Genomic DNA, 22,702 nt, shown 5'->3' on the forward strand with positions numbered 1-22,702 from the left:
AACTTCTCCTGTGGCAGATACTAAGAGTTGCCTTAGTAAGCCAAACTTCAGACTGTCAGAGCAGTAATTTCTACCTAGACAATTCAACAAAGTCCTTTAAGGTACAGTTTTACCACTGTGTCCTTTCAGAAACAATGTCACTGGCTGATTTCTGGAAAATTTTGGAAGAGCAGTTCTTGCAGTGAGGTCATCTTTTCTACCTGGATTTTCCTCTTTGGGGCTAAATATAAAAGAGCCTCAGGGCTGATGTTCAGACCAAACCTCTGGTTTGCTTTATCTCCCCTCACCCACTAGAAAATCACCTATAAATGTTGGGACTTTCAGTGCCTTCTATGAGCTGATGTATCCTGATTATATCTTCTTTTCCTTGAACTGCTTTCAAGTTTATCTAGCTGCCTCTGTGACATTTTTCTACTCATGTCCAGTTCATATCTACAGCAAAGTTGAGTAAGTAGACTATGTAGCTCTCTTTTTTACCCCAAACTCATGTCTTCCTGGTGTCTGTCTCAGTAAGTGGCACTGCCTTCCTCCTCATTAGACTTGATTTCACAACCATGGTGCTGTCCTTGAACACCTCCATCCGCACAGCTCTGGCAGTCTTCTGTCTTTAGCGTCTTTTGAAAAATCAGTCATTTCTCATGGCTACCACAACAGTTCTGACCGTCTTCATTTTCCCTCCTTCGAATTTTGTACTTGTTCACTTTAAAAGAAATTAGAAAAACAAGATTTTTTCCCCTCATGGCCTACAAGGGTTTATGCAGTCTGGCTTCAACCAAATGCTCCAGTGTCCTCCACAACCACTAGTCTTACTTTATTAGTTTTTCTTGCTTGCTTTTTAAAAAATTAATACACGTTTGCAATGCATAATACATTCCTGGAAGGGAGATGGTATGTGTCACATCTTAATCCTTTTACTTCCCTTTTCCCTCCCCACCCCCTCCCTCCCTTCTCCATCTCTAGATCCCCTTCCCACCTGCAGAAGGATTACTCTGTTTCTTATTGTCTATCTTTTGTTTTGCTCTTTGAATTATTTATACTTCTCGTTGCTCACTTAAGAAGCCCTGGGATATTTAACCTTTGTGTCACATTTATTTCACTTAGCATTATGGCCTCCAGAGGCATTCATTTTCATATGAATGGCTTAAGTCTATCCTTTTTTAATGGCTGAGTTTGACTTGCTTGCTTTTATCAAGTTTGCTGCCTCATTTCTTCTTAGGCTTTTCTGCTTTTCTTTAACAGTATTGGCTGGCTCATCCCCAGCCTCTCTTTACTGCACTTTGAATTCTTAAGTTACCTCTTTGGAGAGGCTTTCTCTGAGCACGTAGTATTATTACTCATTCTATTACTTTCTGTTCTCTTTTAGTCTTTATATTTTTAGAGTACTTAGCACTACCTGGTACATGCTATGTTTATTACTCATTAGTTCAATAGTTTGTCATTACAAGAATGTAGGCTCCATAAAGACACCTTGTCTTTCTTTCTCTTGTATCTCTGTACTAGTGTCTAGTATGCAGTAAATGCTTAGTAATGTATTTATTGGAATAACTTTATTACGAGTAAAATAAAAATTTCAAAATTTTTGGGAAAAGTAGCCTTCGGGAAGGAGAGTTGCGGTTTTGATTTTGTGCTGGAGAATGAACCCAGGGCCCCATGTGCTCTGCCTCTGAACTACACCAGCACCAATTGTGCTACAGGCCATGTGCACAAGTAAGTCTACCACAGAGCTTCAGCCTACCTAGCCAAAGACCAGTTCTGATGGTTGAAAGAGTAAGCAGTCTGAGTGAGAAATCTTTTGGTATTTATCTTTTTTCAGTGAGATTTATGAAAGAAATTGGACCTGAGTATATGGAATGTTATGAAAACACTTGCCAAATCACTTGAAAAGCATGATTTTAAAAGTATAATGGGAACAGTTAATTGTAGTTTCACTGTAGTTGCTAATCATGAAATTAGCACAGGAGTTAACTTCCAAAAACTCAGGGAAAAAAAAGGAAAAAATGAGCAAAAAACTTACTGAACTAAATTAAAATACACAAAATGTTACTTTTTTTAGTTAAGGGTTTTTGGTGAAATCATTGATGTCTTTTGGATTAGCCAGTAGATCCTTTTTTCTTTAGTGTACTAGCCATTTTGGTGCTGTTAGATAATAGTTGTACCTATCTGCCTATTAGTGATATGAAGCACATTCAGTCAGCATGAGTACCTGAAAATGTTCTTAACTTTCATCTCCTATTTTGTCAATTATGAAGCCTTGTTTTGTTTATTTTAGAATTTGTTCACCTACATCCTTTCTTTTGCCTCTGCATTCACTGACAGATGGGTGTATGAATAGGACCAACTTTATGATGTGTTCTGCAAGGGTTAGGTGTCAGCACACTGCTGGTGCACTTTTACGTGTTGCCTGGTGATGTTGGAGCATCGCTGCTGTACAGTGCTGGCTCAGATCACTGCTGCTGCTTACTGTTGTTTCTAGAGTAACTTCAGACTAGTTTCCAGTTTCCTTCCACTTTCTTTAATGCCCAGTGCTCTTTACTTCAGTTTGAATGACCCAAGACACACACCTGATTCGATTATTCTTAGTTTAAAAAAGAAAGGAAAACAAAACTCAGTGGGCTCCGTTTTACAATTAAAGTTTGTAAAACTTTTTATATAACATATGTAAAAAAAATTTCAGCCTTCCAGTATGCTGCCCCTTTGTTTCCAGTTTGTAGTTAAATTGGAAAATTCTATAAAGAAACAAATTGCAATTGGATCTGACTACTGAGATAAATGGAATGTGAAATGTGTTCTGATTCCTGTAGCATGGCCGTAATAACCATAAATTTGCAAAGAATTTAGGTAGATACTAATAACTAGATACCAGTTCTGGTTATGAAAATATATTAATATATGCACAGATGATGGAGCTTTGTGCTTCATTACTTGTTTGTATTATCTCCATGAGAAACTATTTGTATTATATTTGATAAGACAAGTGAACAAGGTGATTTATTTTGTAAAATTGAGCCATTTAAAAGTCAGTGGACCTTTAATGAAATAATAAGTTTAGGTTTAGAATGGTTAGTTTATACTTCTTTCTAACTTTTATAGCACCTTATCCACAAAGGCTTGTTGTCTGTCGCACCAGTAGATTAAATGTATTAGCAACTGTTTATCTCTCTGTTCTTTGTTGCAGGAGGGTATGGTTCCATTCCATTTTATCCAAACATGATAACAGATTATCCAGGAACAAGTTATAACGAAGGGAGACTGGTTCCAGAACACGTCTCTGGAAATAACCTTACGGACCCTGACTCTCATGGCAGCATTGCAACGTAGGTTCTGTCTGAGCATCGCAGCCAGTGGTCTTTGTGGAGCCTATCACAGAACATATTCCTGTTCACTGAGTCAGGGTGAGGAGTGGTGATTATAGAGACCAGTAGCACTTACTGTATTCTGTGCAGATTTCTCTGTAATCTGGTGGTTGGAAGTTACAGCGAGGAGTCACAGCTTCATTTTGTTTTGTTTTGTTTTGTTTTGTTTTGTTTTGTTTTGTTAGATAAGTTCTCTTTATGTAGTCCAAGCTGGCCTTGAATTTTGTTGATCCTTGTGCCTCAGCCTCCCAGTTGCTGAGATTGTAGATGTGCACCACCCAGCCTGGTCAAAGGCAGTTTTAATGCTTACTACTCGATTGGGCTCTAGCCTCAGACTCCAAAGAGCAAAACTTCCTCGGGCCAGACCAACCCGAGTATCCCAGAAACAATTCAGGCTTCTTTTTCCTTTCTATAGTAAAGCCCAAATGCCAGGAGTGTGCTCATATGTACCTCATACAAGGTTCATTTCTTTTCATTTATTGCTTGTCTGCCCTCAAAGAAGCTCTGTGAGGCAAGCGTTTAAAAACGAGGAAAACAGTCTTTAGGAGACTGAGTGCATTTTCAACTTATGCAGACGGTGGGAAGTACAGATTTGATGGTCTGACTTTAGGTCTTGCCTGTGCAAGTTCCCTGCACGTGTGGTCCTGAAAATATGTTAGAAAATCCCTTGGTCCTTGGATGTGAACACCTGAGGGAGACCTGGGCAGATCCGAACAGCTCCTTTTGTGACATCACATTCTGTGTGCCGTGAAATGAAGAAGCTGGGCACACACTGGCCTGCTGCTACATCAGGAAATAACAGGGGGAAGCATTTGTTCCTAGGTGTCTGTCTGTCCTCCAGCCTTCCAGGTACGGGAATAAAGTCCTAGTCAGTGCCAAGTGTGAAGAGGGAGTTTGCTGGTGAAGAGAGAGGAAGAAATGATTGGGGCCTGCTCTCCAGGAGCAGGTGAGTAGGTCAAGCCTGAATCATTTCTGAGGAGGGAGAGATTCCTAAAGGGACAGCTGACTTGCTCTTTGGGGTGCTGCCATCAGGTATTCTTACATCTTGGACACACCACCTTTGTAGGAGTGACCTAATACTGGGGAAGACAACAAGAGCCTTGAGCTCCCTCTAGAGGTCAAAAGTGATAAGAGCATCGTGGAGGCCTTTAGGAACTGTCCCCTAAATCTAGCTTCCCCTATGGCAAGACAGTAGCTGTTTGGTTTTCTTTGTTTTTTGTTTTTGAGACAGAGTCTTACTGTGAGGCCCAGTCTGGCCTCAGACTCACAGTGATCCTCCTGCCTTAGCCTCCCAAGTGCTTGGAATTGCAGGTGTGTGCCACCACACCTGGCTACAAACTAGTGTTCCATAGTTGCATTGGCCAGTAAATGTTTTCTTATATTAGGGAGAAATTTGGTTTAACCATACTGTAATTAGCTGTGTGACTAGATCATGAACATGGCTCATGTGCCTGGAAAACAGCAGGTATCTTAATGGGAAGTCCATGCATTGAAAACCAACAAGATCAGAATGAAATCCATTTTCTGTATTATTATATGCCACAGTGTGGTTCTTGCTTTGAATAGCGACGAGGTGGTCTGCACACCTGCTGTATTCTTCCCCTATCTTCCCACTGTTTGAAAAGAAAGGTGTACTTACTAGAAGATTAATAATAGGATGTGCAACTTGCAGTCTTTTCAGAACCTCATTGGAGTACATGCGAAATCTATTCCAGGATGGAAATCTTAGCTAACGGGTCAGATACTCCAAGGAATTGGTTTGGTTTTAATCTCTACTGTGGTTATTTAATTTTCAATATATTTCTCTTTAGAACTCACTGAGTTCAGTTCTTAAAAATTAGTGTGTAACTGGACCGGGGATTTAGCTCAGTGGTGCCGCCACCCGTGTCACAAGCACAAGGTCCCAAGTTCAGTCCCTGGTACAAAACAAACAAATAAACATTAGTGTGAACTGTAGAATGAAAGAATAATTAAACTTTTGTGATAATGTAAACATTGTTCTTCGCTGGGTTCCAGAAGTGCATAATGACAGCATTTAAAGGGATGCAGGAGTGTCACAAGCACAAGGTCCCAAGTTCAGTCCCTGGTACAAAACAAACAAATAAACATTAGTGTGAGCTGTAGAATGAAAGAATAATTAAACTTTTGTGATAATGTAAACATTGTTCTTCTTCGCTGGGTTCCAGAAGTGCATAATGACAGCATTTAAAGGGATGCAGGAGCCCCCCCCCAAAAGCTCTCTGTCCAAATCTGAAACATTTTAAACACAGTAAATGATGTAGCATTAACTTATAACCTAAAGTACAAAATATCCATGAGTTCACACTGATGGAATGAATGAGGGAAGGATAGCAGACAGATTTTAATTTGGTAGCATTCCATGTAATGTATGTGGATATCTCCCCCCCACGCAGGTATTTTAGAACCCCCATCCCTTGAATGTGCGCTGCACTTAGTCCTTGCAGGGTACATTATGTTAGGGGTGGAGGAGCAAATTCATAATGGAGAAACGTGGCCAGTAGTAACTGGCCAGGTTACTTGGATTCTCACCAATGAATCATGTTATAGGACATACCCTTAACAAATGAAGTGGTAAGAACGGTGCTCTCCCAGTAACTCGCCTTTGCCTTGTGGCCATGAAGAAAGTATCTGACAGTCCCAAATTGAGGGACATCCTGTAGAGCCTCTGTTCATTGCTCCTTAAGTTGTCATGGTCATCAAAGACAGGTCTGAGGAAGAAAGGAGACACAGTAGCTACATGTAATGTGGTGCCCTGAATGCGGTTCTGGAACTGCAAAGAGGCAGTAGGGGAAAACTGGTGAAATCTGATTAAATTACGGAGTTTAGGTGATAATCTCTGTCAGTGTTGTTATCCTGTTGGTGACATGTGTACCCTAGTAATGTGAGTTGTAAACAGTGAGAGAAACTCGGTGAGAAGTTATATGAGAACTTCCTGTACCATCTTTGCATCTCCATTGTAAATTTTAAAACTGTATGGGAAAAGATGCATTTCAGTCAGCTTACTATGCTCTTACTTTTATTCTGGTGTATTTGAAACATGGAGACATTCCCTGTTACATGTCTGAACATTAGTACTTAAAGAGAAGTGCATTGCCTTTTCTGTATGACAGTGAGAAAAGGCCTGCTGCTGCACTGTCGAGTTTGAGCCTCATCAGTTCCTGTTCTGGAGCTTGGTCTGCATTGTGGTCATAGGAGAGAGGGTGGCACCTTCAAGAGGCAGAGCTAGGGTTGGGGAACAGAGCCTGTGTTCGGTTGCCCCGGGTGCCAGGGTTCCATCCCCAACATCAGTGAGAGATTGCCAGCCATGGAAAGGCAGGCCTGTAATCCCAGGAAGCTGGGAGGCTGAGGAAGGAGGGATTGCAGGTTCAAGCCCATCCAGGGCAGTTTAGCAACTTAGTGAGACCTCATCCCAAAATAAAAATTGAAAATGGCTGGAGGTGCAGCTCAATATGAAGGCTCTGGGTTCAGTCTCCAGTACCACAAAAAACCACCCAAACAAAACAAAAGGTAGAGTCAGAGATAGAATATAGTGGGAGGTCCTTTGTGTTATTAGGGTGAGGAATATTCTTGGAATTAATGAAGATCTGAAGGAATTCCAAAGTTAGTCCTTGTGAAAGCCAGCTGCTTCGTTTATACTGACCATTCTGTAGCTTTAAGTAATTTTACTTTGGTACTCATTTCTGTCTTTGCCCTAAGAGTTGTCAGGTCACGAAGTGGTCGATTAGATCCTGTGGGTTAACATGTTCACAAAACACATTCATAATTCATATGCCTCACTACTGGGCAGCTTGAACCACTGGTGGTATGTGCAGGACTGTCACATCAGGCAGCATTTCATTAATTTTATTAGTAAAAAGACCGATCCATTTGTACCACTGGTGGGTCAAGCTGGTAGGAACATATTAATCTTCACTTAATTTTATTTTGGTTACTAGAAAATGCGGTCTTTAAAATTGTGTGCGGGTGTGGGTGTGGGTGTGGGTGTTCTTACCAGGGATTGAACTTGGGACCTTGTGCTTGTGTGGCAGACAGCAGAACCACTGAGCTAAATCCCCAGCCCTTTAAAAATTTATAAAGTGAGCTGAGCATGGTGATGTACACCTGTCATTTGGGATTTGGATCACCATGAGTTGAAGGGCAGCCTGGGCAACATAGTGAGTTCAAGGCCAGCCTGAACTACATAGTCTTAAAAAACAAAAAACAAAAATTATAATTGAAATATTTTTATATTGACACAGATTTTCTATGCTCCCTCCTGTTCCTTCTTCCTCCCACCTCAGTCTACCAGAGTTTTGGGATTACAGGTGTGTATCAGGCTTCAAAATACATTTTCTGTGTGTCCATACCTTCTCTTTCCCAAGTCACATCCATCTGTCACTGCTTTTAATGCGTCAGTCATGGAGGAGGAAGGGGGTATGTTTACTATTTTTGTCAATTTCTCTATTCCTAATAACTGAAATTATGAAAATGTTGGGCATAAGGATTTATAGCTGTTAGTTAGCATGTTTAGCATGTTAACTGATAGTAACTAGATATCAGCCAAGTATGGCAGAGTTCTTGCAATTTGCAGGAAAATTTTGAACAAGAAAAAAAATTTTTTTGTGATCTTCATGATTTAGAACAGCCTGCCAAATGTTCACATTGATGAAAAAAAAATTTTTTTTTAATACTGGGGATTAAACTCGGGTCCTTGGCGCTTGCCAGGCAGGCCACCGAACCACTGAGCTAAATCCCCAGCGGAAAAACTTTTATTTTTAAGCCTACTACCTAAATCTGTTTTACTTGTCAAGGGTTTTTTTTGGGGGGGGGGCATAGGTTTAATGTGTATATTGAAACTTTTCATAGAAGATTATACATTGAAATACTGGTATTTTACAAAAAAATTGTCATGATTTTGCCTTCTTACAATTAGGGCAAGGCTGCTAATGGTTTTTGTTTTTATTTTTCTTTTTGGTACCGGGCATCAAACTCAGGACCTTGTGCTTGCAAGGCAAGTGCAGGAATCACTGAGCTATCCCCAGTCCTGCTTTTGACTACATGGCTTTAGAGCCTGCATTTATAACTGGCCCTTTTATGTTGTTGGTTGCTGTATGTAGTAGAGTGCCATGCTTGAGCATTTATTTTTTTAGATCTTCCTGCCAGGGCAACAATGGTGCATATGTCAGAACATTTGGTGTCATTCCCCAGGTCAAGACTGTTTTTTTTGTTGTTGTTGTTTTTGCTTCGTTTTGTTTTGAGTCTATTGCCAGGTCTTCATGTTCCTGCTCTTTTCTACTATACTATCTGATCTGCTAATCCTATCCATTGTATTTTTCTTTCATGTAGAAAATTTGTGTTTTTCCCTTTTAGATGGCAGGGTTTTTTTTGGTCTTTCATTTCTGTTACTTTCATGATTTTTATTTTTGGGCACATGAAACATATTTAAAATAGCTGTTTTAGGTTCTTCTTTGCTAGGGCCTTAATCCATAATTTTTTGTCACTTTTATTCTTTTTCTATTATCCCTTCCCCCACCCCACCCCAAATTGGCTCACAGTTTCCTGCTTCTTTACATTTCTGATTTTTATTTAGAGTGGTATTGAGGATTGCTCCATGTCCTAACAAATGTTAGGCATTCTTCCAGGAGTAACAGTCTTTGGCCTTTTTTAACTTTGGAAACAGAGTTTCTAAATCACTTAGGCTGGGAGGAACTTACTGTCCTCCTGCCTCACCATCAGGCCTGTGGGATTCCGACCATGTGTCATTGAGTCCAGCTTCCTAATTTTAGAAGCCAGACATTGTATTCTCATATGTTGGATTTTGTTTTAGTGCACACAAAATTAAGTTACTTGGGGTCAATTTGAGCCTCTCAGAGTTTGCCTTTAAGCTGTCAGGACGTGTTCTGTCTTTAGTGTTCATGTGGCCTCATTACTGACTCTAGTGAGAACTCTGATGCATTCATGATGAGTGTTCTCTCCTCTCCCTGGTGGGAGCCTCGCTGTGTCACTCTGTATGTTCTGTTCTGGGTATCCCAGTCACCATCTGTTGATCCCTTTATCTTTCTCTTTGTAGACCTTCCTTTAGGGTTCTGTGTCCACTAACTCTAGCTACACCAGCTTTCTCTCTTAATTCTAGTTTCTGTCTCACTGCCCAGTGAGACTATAGTGTCTGGATTCATTTAACTCATTGCCATGTCCTGGACACTCCTTTCAGTTAGGAAGCTGGAGCAAATATATGGCTCACTTTCTTTTCCTTGAAGTCCTATGCTCCATGTTATTTACAGTCTTGAGTTAACAGTTTTTCTTATATTTTGCTCAGTTTTGTTATTTACAGGAAAATGAATCCAAATTGTTTTATTCTCTCTCTCTCTCTCTTTTTTTTTTTTTTTTTTTTTTTGGTGACAGGGTGTCACTATGTAGTTGAAACTGACCTGGAACTCACTATGTATACCCGGCCTGCTCTCGAGCTCACCGCGATCCTCCTGCCTCAGCCTCTCCCAAGTGCTGGGATTACAGGAGTGCATTTTTGGTGACAGGGTGTCACTATGTAGTTGAAACTGACCTGGAACTCACTATGTATACCCAGCCTGCTCTCGAGTTCACCACGATCCTCCTGCCTCAGCCTCTCCCAAGTGCTGGGATTACAGGAGTGCGCCACCGCACCCGGCCAAATTGTTTTATTCTTTGTGGCCAAAACCAGGAGACCAATCACTAGTTGTTATTGTTCTTTGCATTGCTGGGGATGATGGATCCACAATTTTTCATTGGGACTTTCTGGCTAGTCTTTGTCTTTTTACTGAGATATGACAGAAAGTAGAGGTGACTGATTATCTTGGTAAAATTTTGTGCGAAATCAAGAATTAATTTAATTAAATTAATTTAAGAGTAAGTTGCAATATAGCCATTGCATTTTCTCTCGGGTATGAAAGTTTAACCTCTTACTGGAATGCCACACTATCGAGGCTGGGGGTAGTGCAGTGGTAGAGTGTTTGCCTAGTGTGGGCAATGGCCTGGGTTCAGACTGCATTCAACACACATATTCTCCCCTGCAAAGCTAAGGAACACCACAGGGCTGGTTACTCTTACAGCAAGTATCTGTAAATGCTTTGCACCAATGCAATTCCTTTTATAATAATGTTCAAATTGCAGAATTTTAAGAAATACAGAGGTACCTCAGTTCAGGAACTTAATTCTTTCCATGATTCTGTTTGCAGAATTTGTTCAACCACAAACATGGAAAGAATTAAGTTTGTGAACCGAGGTACCACTGTAGTAGCTTTTCAAGGAATTTTTGTGAACCTTGTGATTATCTTAAAATTTATGCTATTATTTTTCTTGATGAGGCAAGCATACCTGAATTTTCAGAGGTATGCTTCTTTTTGTTTTATGAGTTGTAACCCTTTAGCTTTTGGGAGGGTTGGTGGTGCTAGGAACCTTGTTATTTAGCTTAAACATCTAATCATATTGAAAAATAACAATGGTTTGTCAGCATCCAGTAGATCTTAATATTAACTGTTTCAAATGGAGCTTGCATAAATCTGTAGTCCAGAGTTTTAGAAAAGCAATTCCTCCAAGTCGATTCCTCCTTTCTTTATTCATTTATTGGTTGGTGTGTGATTGAACCTAAGGGCCTTCTCCATTCTAAGCACATGATCTACTGCTCAGCTACTGTCCCAGCCCTATTTACATTTTTTTTCTTTTTTTGGTATTGGGGATCGAACTCAGGACCTTGCCACTTGCAAGGCAGGTGGCGGAACCACTGAGCTAAATCCCCAGCCTCCTGTTTATTTACTGTTTTAAAAAGAGAAGGTATCTCTCCGTATTTCCTTGGTCTCTTAAGTCTTAAAACTCACTTTACAGTTGTTCATCTTGCCTTGTTATACTCCTTTGGTTTTCTGAAATGTTCATCAAGTCATTTTAAATGTTCATCTGTTGTGAACACAGTTCCCTTTTCTTATAAACTGCATATGGACCTAGAATTTAAAATGTGTATCTCCCCTGAATGTAGCAGATACTGAATAAAGTTTTATTGTAGGGACAGGCAGTGATCATAAGGTGGTCATTAGTAAGTAGTATAAAGTTGGTGTTATTCGGCTCTGAACATTTTTATTGAATACTTGCATTTTGGCAGTGAAAAAGAGATGATAAACTGAACCACTCATACATTATTCCTTTAGTCACCATTTGGTGATGTATAGAATCCTGTTCTGCTAGCTTTTCCATAAGGTTTTTCACTCATAAATTTAAACCCTGGCTGTGATAACTGAGTCTTTTGGGCAGTTACTCAATATCTTGGCACTTCCCTTTGCTTGTCTATAAATTGAAGATTATTTCTATATTATAGTGATGTTAAGAATGGTTGTACATGTCTATTGTTCATTGTGTGCTTCAACCTTAATGTGATGTGTCTTCATAATCCACACATCTGTGTGTTATGTTATTCTCAGTATACAGTTACATTCATATGCAAGAGCAGGGCTTGACAAACATTTTCTGTAAATGGTCAGGTAATGCATTCTGCATCCTGGCCATCCATCCAGCTTGCAGGTGGACTGGGTCCCATCAAACACTATTTACAAAGGGTAGTGATGGGCTATGGTTTTCCAAGTAGTTACTTGAGGATACTCTGTATTTTCAATGAGTGGGTTTTTAAAATATGTTCAGCTTTATTCTTCTATATAGGTGATACAGTTATAAGCATATCTGTACATGATTGGTTTCTTTCAAATAATTTATTTGGGAAACAGTCCTCAAATGGGACTGTAGGATGGACAAGTACCTCTGTAAAATGCCTTACATACAACTCAAAGGCTGAAGTATTTAGAGATGGTCAAGGCTAAGAAGAATTTGGTCACTTGATGTATAGGAATACTATCTGTAAAAGTCTTCCCTTGTTTGATGTTTTACCATGTGTTCCCTAGGCTGATTGTATCCGAGTTTGTTTATTACGGTACACAAGAAACAGAGTAGGTAGGTGATAATAAAGGAATACTGTGCCTGGTAAGATACTGTCTTAACTTTTCTTGTTCCTGAACAAAATACCCAACACCCAACCTTGAAGGAGGAGAGGTTTATTTAGCTCAGTTGTAGATATTCCAGTTCATAATCAGCTGGCTGTAAAGCAGGGTGCCTTATATTTTATCCAGGCTACTTAGAGTGGGCAGCACTGACACCCTTGATCCTAGTGTCCTTCGTTTTAGCATTGAACCACGAATCAATACCAGCATCACACACTCTAGATCCAGCCACCTCTGAAAAAGCCCACCTATGACTCCATGAGGTTTTAGGGGGTACATCTAGACACAAGCCATAGCAGATAAAATAGACCAAGAACACGTCTGTTTTTAATGCTACTGCCACCATCAACTACCATTCATCCCCAGAAGAAAGTGATTATTTCACTTTCTAAGGATAATTACGAGTGCTTACAGTTTCAAAAGAACAGGTTGGAAGAAATGAGTTATGTTCTATATAATGCTTTATATATAAATCCTTGGTTTGTATATAAACAAAATTTAACAGTACATTTTCTTTTTTGGTACCGGGGATTGAACTCGGGTCTTTGCGCTTGCGAGGCAGGCAGCGGAACTACTGAGCTGAATCCCTAGCCCAACAGTACATTTTCTTACCCAAATTTGGAAATCATTGAGTGTCTAAAAATTTTGCGTATTGGCTTAACGTGCATTGTAGAATCGTTGAATAATTTTCTGATGGGAGGGTGGGTCCTCCCATTTTTCAGCCATATTACATTGTTCTAAGTTTAACACAAGCATTTTTCATTATTAAATAACTTTCCTTTTCTCCTGTTGGTGGTGCTGAGGCTTGAACCCAAGGCCTTATGAATACTGCTAGGCAAACTCTACCTCAGGGCTACATCCCCAGCAAAATAACATTTCTTATTAGACTTAGGAAAGATTCTTTTATTTTTAAAAGAAATTTTTTGTTTGTTGCCATTTTATTGTTGGTTTGTGAGACTGTAACTCGGTTAATATACTGTACTGGGCCACACATCAAGTTCAGTATTGTGGCTCTTGACAGTGACGTTTTTGCATTTTAAAAACATGGCACGGTAACTTAATTGGTAGCTTTTATGACACTATTTTCAGCCAGTTCCTCCTTAGGGTAACTCTGTGTGTGTTTGGGGGAGAGAACGAGAGAATGAATGTGTTCAGAACAGAGACTGAGCCCAGGCCCCTCACACGTAGTAGGCAAGCACTCTACCACCCCATTTGAGCTACACTGCCAGGCATTTTTTTTTTTTTTTTTTTTTTTTTTTTTTTTGGTACCGGGGATTGAACTCGTCAGGCCACCGAACTGCTGAGCTAAGTCCCCGGCACCAGGCATTTAATTTTGAAAGAAGGTCTCACTAAGTTGTTGGTGCTGGTCTACATTTTGAGATGCCCCTGCCGTAGCCTCCCATCAGCTGGGATTATAGGCAAGTGCGACCACACCCAGGTTGATAGTTGTTTTCTTTTAACTCAGAGTGCGTTGTTCAAAAGTTCAAAATATTTTTGTAAAGTGTGTTCTGTTTGCTTTTGAGTCCATAAATTATATTTATGGCTCTTAGAATTCCATTGAAAATTATTTTTACATTTCAAAATTCCTAACCCTAACCCCCATTCTAGTAATATCTACTTTATAGACAAGCTTTGGATACAAACAAGCTTACTTAGATATACTCTGCATCCTAGAGCAATTGCCTAATGTGTGAGGCTCTGTGTTTGATCCCCAGCACCTCCTTCCCCCAAAGCTGGATAAAATTATGTGAGAAGATTCTTTATGCAACTGTGGTACTCCATTGTGTTTGAATACCACATTTTCTTTATCCATTCATTTGTTGATGGACATTTAGGCTGTTTCACAGTTTCGGCTATTATGAAAATGGATATGCATGCATCACTGTAATATGATGTCTATAACACTTGAGAAGACACTTAGTAGGGGAATGGCTGGGTCAAATGGGATTTCTGGTTTTAGTTTTCTGAGGGATCTCCAACTGATTTTGCATGGTGATTGTATTAGCAGCAAAGAATGCCGCCACCCCCACCTCTAGCCTCTCCAGCATTCATTCATTCATTCGTGTATTTATTGGGGGGTGTACTGGGGATCAAACTTGGGTCCTTGTGCTTGCGAGGCAGGCAGTAGAACCACTGAGCTAAATCCCTGGCCTCTTCTCCAGCATTTATTATTTGATTTCTTGAATATGACCATTTTTTCTGGGATGAGATGGACTGTCAGTGTTTTAATTTGCTTTTTTTTTTTTTCTTTTTTTTTTTAATTTTTTTGGTAATGGGGATGGAACTCTGAACCTTGTGCTTGCGAGGCAGGCAGCTGAACCATTGAGCTAAGTCCCTGGCACTAAATATTAGTTCTTTAATGAGCAGTTGGCAAGTTTCTTTTACATTCTGTAGGTAGTCTCTTCACTCTCGGTTTTCTTTGATGTGCAAAAGCTTTTCAACTTGTGATCTCGTTCATTCTTGGTATTATTTCTTGTGTTACTGGGGTTCTGTTCAGAAAGTCTTTGCCTATACCTATGTCTTCAAGAATTTTACCTGTATTATCTTACAGCAGGTTAAGTGTTTGTTGCACTATTTAGATCTTTGATCTATTTTCTTTTTAGTTTAGTGTATAGTGAGAGATAGGGTCTAGATTCAGTCTATGACATATGGATAGCCAGTTTTCCCACCACCATTTGTTAAAGAGCTCATCTTTCCACTCTGCCATTAAGAAGAATAAACTTCAGTTACTTGTAGGAAAATGGATGCACCTTGAGAACAAAATGTTAAGTGAAAGAAATCAGGCACAAGTTTAAATATTGCATAGTTTGTCTTACATGAGAACCCCAATATATAAAGTGTAAAATAAATGGTAGAGAGTAGGAAATAGCGCATTGCATTTGTGGCCTGTGGAAAGGAAATTAAAAGACAATGGGAGGGCAGGGAAAGAAGATTAATATAAACGGGGGTTGTGGAATGCTATGTACATATATCAGGTCCCTAGGGAGGGATGTGATTATCATGTATTACAAACGTATGTTTAAGGGGAAATACACGTGCGCGTGCGCGCACGCACACTCACCCATACACACACACACACACACACACACACACACACACACTGTATATTAATGAGAAGGGGACCAAGAGGTGCAGGGAAGGGGAGGGGTTAAAAGAGGCAATGAAAAATGTATGTACATAGACCATCTCTCCATGATGAATATAATCATACCAATAAAAAATATAAACATGTACCAATAAAAATAATGTTTTAAAATGAAGAGGCTGGGCATGGTGGTGCAGACCTATAATTCCATCACTTGGAAGCCTAAAGCAGGATGATATCTGTGAGTTTGAGGGCAGCCCAGACTACACAGTTCAAGCCCAGGCTCAATTACATACATAGTGATACTTTGTCTCAAACAAACAAACAATAAAAGTAAATAAAAAATAGAATTAAAAAAACTATATAGGAGAATTGACAATACAGCTGTTAAATGGTACTCTCAGAACCACTTCAGAAACAAACTGTCAAAATGTTTCAGTTTTCTTTGCATTTGTGAATTTAGTAAAATATTAACAAGCCACTAGTATTTATTATGTTCTTTTTAAAATAATTTTATGTTGGTTTATTCTGCTGAAACATTTAGATACTCATGAAAGAACTTGAAATTCACTGTTTCTGATGGCAGGCTCATAGAGGCTTGGAGCACACTAGGAAGGATGCATTTTCTCAAACTAGTGAAGTGACAAAACAACTAATGTCTGTTTTTGTTTTATTTATACAGCAGATATAATTTCTACAGTAGAATTTAATCATTCTGGAGAATTACTAGCAACAGGAGATAAAGGTGGTAGAGTTGTCATCTTTCAGCAGGAGCAGGAGGTAAGTGTTTTAAGATTTAATATCTCGTTTTCAGTTTCATCTTGACACTGGAGCTTGTGTGGACCTGGAGCTTATAAGAGGATGTTGGAAGTTTTAAAAAGAAGCCTGTAAATTGAGACTATTCGGGCTGGGGATTTAGCTCAGTGGCACTGTGCCTTCCTGGCAAGTGCAAAGTCCTGAGTTTGATCCCTGGTACAAAGAAGAAAAAAAAAAAAGAATATTCAGCCTATAGATCTCTCTGCTTAGTGTTGTATATGTATACACAGTGCATGTGTAGTGATTTAAAGCACATTTTAATGTAAAAAGATGTAGTTAAGAGAAGAGGCTGGAAAATGATGAAACTGCCCAAAAGATTTAAACCAATTTTGAATCTTTGGCCCTTACTTACACGTTTTCTCTTAAAACTCCATAAAGCAAAGTTGTTTACCTCTTCTCAGTTTTTAGCTTGCTTTATGTGAGGATGGGAAACTAGTTTAAAGGAAAAGCAGCTAGCTCAGTAATTTCAATGTCAGTTTATGTTAATACTATTGCTGTGATTTAAAATAAAAGTGTGAATGACAGTTGCATGTATATGCACGTAAACATAATGTGTAAGTACAGTATTGCTGGCTTTTAAAGTGAGTGGGTTGGGTATTGTTTCCTTTCCTCTTTGAAGAAAGGAATTTCCTTGGCGAATCATGTTTAAAGTGCACTTTGTTTTATTTTTCTTAGGACATAGGCACATTTCTAATCTGATTGAAAGGATTTCTCTCTAAAATTTTGTGCTAAACAAAACCACCCCACTGGTTTTTCCCTGACTCTTATTTCCCTGTTTGTAGATCAGAATTTAACCTTTAAAGTCATTTGTTTCAAAACACTGGCACCCTGTCTATAACATACTGAAGAAGAATTTAAAATAATGTGGATAAAATACAGGGTTTACGAATAAATGTCATAACAGAGTAAGGTTTTAAAGGATTGTGAAATTCCTTAAATAAGCAAAGAATCTAGTAATAATACTACTACTTTGCACTTCTATAGCGCCTTTGACCTGAGGATCTCAAAGTGCTTTACAAACACTAATGAATTAATCCTCACAACACCCCAGTGAGGTAGGTAATTTAATTTTAAAAGAAATGATTAATGGTGTCTGATTAGAAGATGCACAAACACTAAGTATATGTCCTTTCATTTATTTTTATTAAATTATTTGGTTGGAAAAACAAAAGTAAGACTCAAGCTTTGCTTGACAAGGAATGGTCTGGTGGGAAGAGGGGGTAAATTAGGTTTCTGGTCTTGACAGATGACATGGGACCTTAAACATCATTAGGTCCCTTGGTGGTATGTATGAGAAAGCTAAGATCTAGAGCATCCACTTCTTCTGACTAGTTATCTCTGTTTCTTGCTACCTTTCATGTTAGATCAACAACATATGAATGATGACTTGGACTACTCAGGAGTTTAGAGCAGGCTTTCCCATCAACACTCTGCTCTTGGATGTGGTTTTGGGGAGGGGGTGGTGAGGCATTTAATTAAAAGTTAGCTGCAGCCTACACTTGGCTTTTGTTAAGAAGAAAAGTTTTGAGAAAATGCTCTTAAAAACTAATTTTGCTTACTGTGTTTAATCTTGGGGGATTAATACGCAGCCTTTGCATCTGATGGTCTCAGAAACATTCTTCCATGGGGTCATGGAGTCATTGTTATTTTAAATTTTGTCACTTAAAAGCTATCTTGGAAATACTTTGCTTGAGAATGAAGTCATTTTCACCTTCTGTAGGTGGTGGCTTGTTTAAAGTCAAATGAGATGTGAAAAAATGGCTGGAAATTTCAGAAAAATGGAGCAAATATCTGCTTGGAGATGAGTTCAGAAGGTATATTCAATATTCAAAGTAATAGTTCGGTGTTTCCTAAGACTGTCAGGAACATTTAGAATTAATTTAAAATTAAAGACCTAACATAGTTAATTCTCACATGTTTTATTTGTGGTAGATAGGCCAAGAAATTTGAGCAGTCATTTCCCTATGATTTTTTTTTCCCTGAAATCCCACTGAAGATTTAAAGTGCTAATCATTTCACATTAAACAAAGACTCTGAAGAAGAAAAGAGCAGACTGACTTTGGGAAGGGCAACTGGTAGAGAAAAATGGCACTTCCTTTTCCTGAATCTGTCATTCTCCTCAGGCTTATTTAAGAATTCAAGACAGATGGGCGGCCTTGTAGCTCATTGGTTAAAAGTACTAGCATTTATGAGGCTCGGGGTTCAATCCCAGCACCACACAGAAAAGTCTGTTGTTATTTTGAACCCAGGTTAGTAGCATTTGTTTCAACAATTATTGTAAATGTATTTTTAAGTGATATATTAAATAGTAGCAATAACAGCAGTGATTGCCTTTTCCTTCTGAAATTAGATCTTGTTAGTATTAATTTGATGTATTTTTCCTAATTAATTTTTTGCATTTTAAAGCCATGTCTTATATGAGAATTTCTAATCTGTACCTTTAGGATGTCTTTGGTTAAAATGTGCATACTTTACACTTTGCCTCTAACCGCACTGTGAGTGAGATTTTATGAAGTCACAGCCGTACATCTGTTAAGAGAGTGTTAGCTGATCTTTTCTTAATTTTTATATATATCCCTCAGAAATTTATGTAACATAGTTATATTGCTTAGTCTAACAGCAAAGCTCTGGGATTAAGATTTGGGCTTCTGATTTCTAGTAGAGCTTTATATGTATATTCCAGTGTACACTGCTGCCTATCCAGTAAATATTTGTTAGTCTCTTGATGATGGTGATGAATTTGTTTGCAGAACAATGGCATTTGCTGTATTGTAGCTTTGTCTTTTTACCCAGAGGCAAGGTTCTTACTAAACTGGACCTTATTGGAGACCAGAATATCTCCACCACTTTTTATTGTCCTTCTTTCAAAAGAAAAGATCATACAGTAGCAGCAGAGAATTTAACTCCCTGACTTAACGTACATTCGAGTGGCTAATTTTCATAGGTGTACTATCTAAGACTGTCGGCTTAGGAACAAATCCAACTTAAACAGTTCTAGAATGGAACTAGTTCATAAGTCAGGGACTTTATTAGCAAATTTGAGCAGCTGTTAAAATAGATGGTAAAAAAGAATTGGGACCATTTTCATCTCCCAAATTAAGGATTATTTTAATGTTACATCATTGCCTTTTCTCTTTTACTTTCCTTTTTAGTTTTATTTTAGGATTCCCTATTTGTAATGTTCATACAGAGATTTCTTTGACTGAAATACTGAATAGTTTCTTTGGTGTGAAAAACTATAGTAGTACACAGGATCCTAATGAGATAATTAATAATGTGAAATAGGAAGTAAAGGGCTAAAGGTGTAGGCAAAGTGGGAAGGGTGGGGGAAAGGTAATGAGGGAGAGGAAAAAAATATGAGAAACTGAAAAAATGGAAATAAAGTGTTTGTAAATGGGGAGGGGAGGAGGGGGTGAAGGGAGGGCAGGGACAAGGGGAAAAAATGAGAATCAAGACCTATTATGTAAAGGTACAGAATCCCAATGATGAATGTAATTGTATTGTATACCTAGATTGTACCAATAAACTCAATAAAAAGAAAAAAAAATAGATGGTAGATTCTTGAGTTTTTAGAGATACTTGTTTCCCTAGGTGTTCAGATTAAGTGACAAGTAGTTGTTGAAGTAGCTCGTTTCCTACTGGCCCTGGGTTGCTCAAACCTGCAGTTTTCTGGGAGAGTTTCTGGTCGTCATGGTAAGTTATATGGAAGGGAGTTGGTTTTAAGGGACAGTTAATGAGAAAGGGGAACAGTATCTTTATAAATTCTTTGTGAAGCATATGAGGCCTTTGATTCCTGTTTTCTAAGACCGCTGGTAACATTCTTGAACTTCTGATTTTCTTGCTTTTTTGTTTTGATGGTGGTATTTCCTCAACTGCCTAATAGGATATAGAAGAAACCTTTGGAAACATACTTATAAAAGATAAGTAATATTAATATGATGGTATTCTCTTTTTAACTTATTTGGAAGGGTTAGAATGGGGCACAGAATCATTGACAATCTGACGTCTAAAGGAACAAAATCTGTTTTGGGTGATGTGGCAGCATCCTTTTAACGAATTGCTTATCTGTGCCAGTCAGAACAACAAATGTAGAACTGTCAGTGAAGAATGGTTGGAGGCATCTGTGCTTCTTGGCTAAGGGGAAGAGAATAATGGACAGAGAGCTTTGTGTATACAGTTGTTTTTGTAATCCTTGCAGTTGAACCCATTGCCTGTGCACAGAATTCTGTCCCCCAATCCTCACCCCCTTTACCTTTTGTGGTGTTGTCTTGTGAGACAGGTTCTGGATAGGTTGCCCAGCCTGTCCTACTGTACCTGGTTTGGATGGAGTGTCTTGATATTTATGGTTTCATGTGAAAAAAACATATGCATTTATTTTGTATGTGGGAACTTGGTAAGTTCACAAATGGGCTGGATGCTCATTTTTCAGGAATATGATACAAAGAATGCATGAGTAGGGCCAGGGATTTAGATTTAGTTCAGTGGTTCCAGGGCCTGCCTCGCAAATGCAAGGACCCTAGTTTGATTCCCGGTACCAAAAAGAAAAAAAAAAATGTGAGAAATGAAAGAAAACACCTAAAACCCTTACTCTCTCTTCCAAATAAACAGTTTCTATCTATAAAATAAGATATCTCTTCTAGCTACTGAGCTTTTACTATATTATAGCTTTTACTATATTATTTTTTGGTTACCCATGACTCTAAAGTCATGCTTTTCAGAATGTAAAATATTAGAATCATCTGGAACATGTATTTAAAATCCACATTGCTGGGCTGGGGATTTAGCTCAGTGGTTCGGTGGCCTGCCTTGCAAGCACAAGGACCCAAGTTCAATCCCTGGAACTAAAATTCACATTGCTACGATTGACCAAGATTACAAAGCAGAATTTTGGGTGGTCATGTGACTTCACCAATCACTTCTGTGTATATACACCCTTTTGGATCTATACCTGATTTTATTATTATTATTTATTTTATTTTTTGGTACCGGGGATCAAACTCTGGTCCTTGCACTTGCAAGGCAGGCAATGGAACCAATGAGCTAGATCCCCGACCCTATACCTGATTTTTAAAAGAAAACTTTAAAAATTGTGTTCCAGTGCCAGGATAATGTCTTGAAATACATCTTTTAAGTTTATATTGTCCAAAATACTTTGAACTATCTTTCCCAGGATAATCATGAAGTATATGAAAGTACACAAATTCCTAAGGGTGCATTTCCACGAATGTTCACAAAACCCATCTGATTATCCACTGGACCAAGAAATAAGCTATTATTGGCATTCCAGAAGGCTTCTGTCATCTGCATCCTCCAAGCCCTCTCCTCACAGCTATGGGTTTGTTTTTAACTTAATATGTGTATGATGCATTCATAGAATTTGAGAGCTAACCAGGTATGGTGCTCACGCCTGTAATCCGACCACTTGGGAAACAAAGGCAGGAGGGTACCACAGGTTCGAGGCCAGCCTGGGCTACATAGTTCAAGGCCAGTCTGAACTACATAGTAAGACCTTATCTTTAAAAAAAAAAAACAAAAAACAAGCTAAAATGTATAGGTTTTTACAGGGATTCTTAACCTTTTGTATTCCATTTTTTAAGATAGCCTGAGAAGTTATCAGAATATTTTATTATAAAATAAAATACAGAAGATTGTAAAAGGAAGCTGTGTTGACATAGGCCTAATCAGAGCATGAGGGTTGAGTGATCCGTGTGCCCCAGGTGCATAACTCCAGTAATGTAGCCTCCTTTTACAAGTAAACAAAGTGGTGTCTGGACACTGTGAGGAGCTGAGCCTCAAAGCACAACCCACTCACATGACTTGCTGGCTCACAGCAGTGCCCATCTGACCTGGAACAGTGACAGTTTATGTGTCAGGTCCTGTGCTAAGGTCTCTAAACCTTACAAAGGTGTGTGTACTTAATATTCATGTCATGATTTATTACAAATCTGTAAATAGAAATCCAGACTTAGATAAGTGATGTTTCCAAGACCATATGGGTAGTCAAGTGAGTAAAAGCTAATTCTCTGTAAATTAAGACATATATCCATAACTCTGGATACTGATTACGGAGTATGAGGAAAATGAGCCTTATTAAAAATCACACAGGGGCTGGGGATTTAGCTCAGTGGTTCGCTGCCTGCCTTGCAATAACAACAAACCCCACCTTTGAAAGGCCTAACTTTTGGATCTAGCAAGTATAGAATTTAAAGGAATTCTATCATGTCTAAAAGCTATTTGTGACATTCATAAGCTTAGTAATCAACAATGGTACCTTTATATAATACCCTAAATGAGCTAGGATACTAAAAAGATTAGTAAGTAGTTGATAAGTATATGCCACAAAGACATTTGGTTAACAAAAGGTTGAACCAGAAGGAATAGTTGGGTGAGTTCCTAAACAAAAAACAGGACTAGAACATGGGCTTTTTCAACTC

The 22,702-nt window shown here is 38.7% G+C and overlaps 1 protein-coding gene and 1 long non-coding RNA gene across 5 annotated transcripts in view; both read left to right on the top strand.

Annotated features, from left to right (window-relative positions):
- Nucleotides 1-22,702, top strand: part of Ppp2r2a (protein phosphatase 2 regulatory subunit Balpha) — an 88,795-nt gene that overhangs the window by 41,396 nt on the left and 24,697 nt on the right. Inside the window, exons 2-4 of one of the 4 annotated variants that reach the window (XM_033765493.1) lie at nt 3,176-3,314; nt 4,195-4,299; nt 16,135-16,232. In XM_033765493.1, the coding sequence (XP_033621384.1) occupies nt 4,272-4,299; nt 16,135-16,232 (126 nt within the window). In that variant the 5' untranslated portion in view covers nt 3,176-3,314; nt 4,195-4,271. The remainder of the gene's footprint in view (nt 1-3,175; nt 3,315-4,194; nt 4,300-16,134; nt 16,233-22,702) is intronic. The other 3 variants (XM_010623613.3, XM_010623620.3, XM_010623605.1) reach the window with 3 other exon arrangements.
- Nucleotides 17,256-20,784, top strand: LOC104861947. Its single transcript, XR_780153.3, has 4 exons — nt 17,256-17,323; nt 17,989-18,082; nt 19,860-19,961; nt 20,152-20,784. It is a non-coding gene; the product is annotated as an uncharacterized LOC104861947 (long non-coding RNA).

Source organism: Fukomys damarensis, unplaced genomic scaffold, assembly GCF_012274545.1.
Source record: "Fukomys damarensis isolate Sample0158 unplaced genomic scaffold, DMR_v1.0_HiC HiC_scaffold_18, whole genome shotgun sequence".
Lineage (NCBI taxonomy): Eukaryota > Metazoa > Chordata > Mammalia > Rodentia > Bathyergidae > Fukomys > Fukomys damarensis.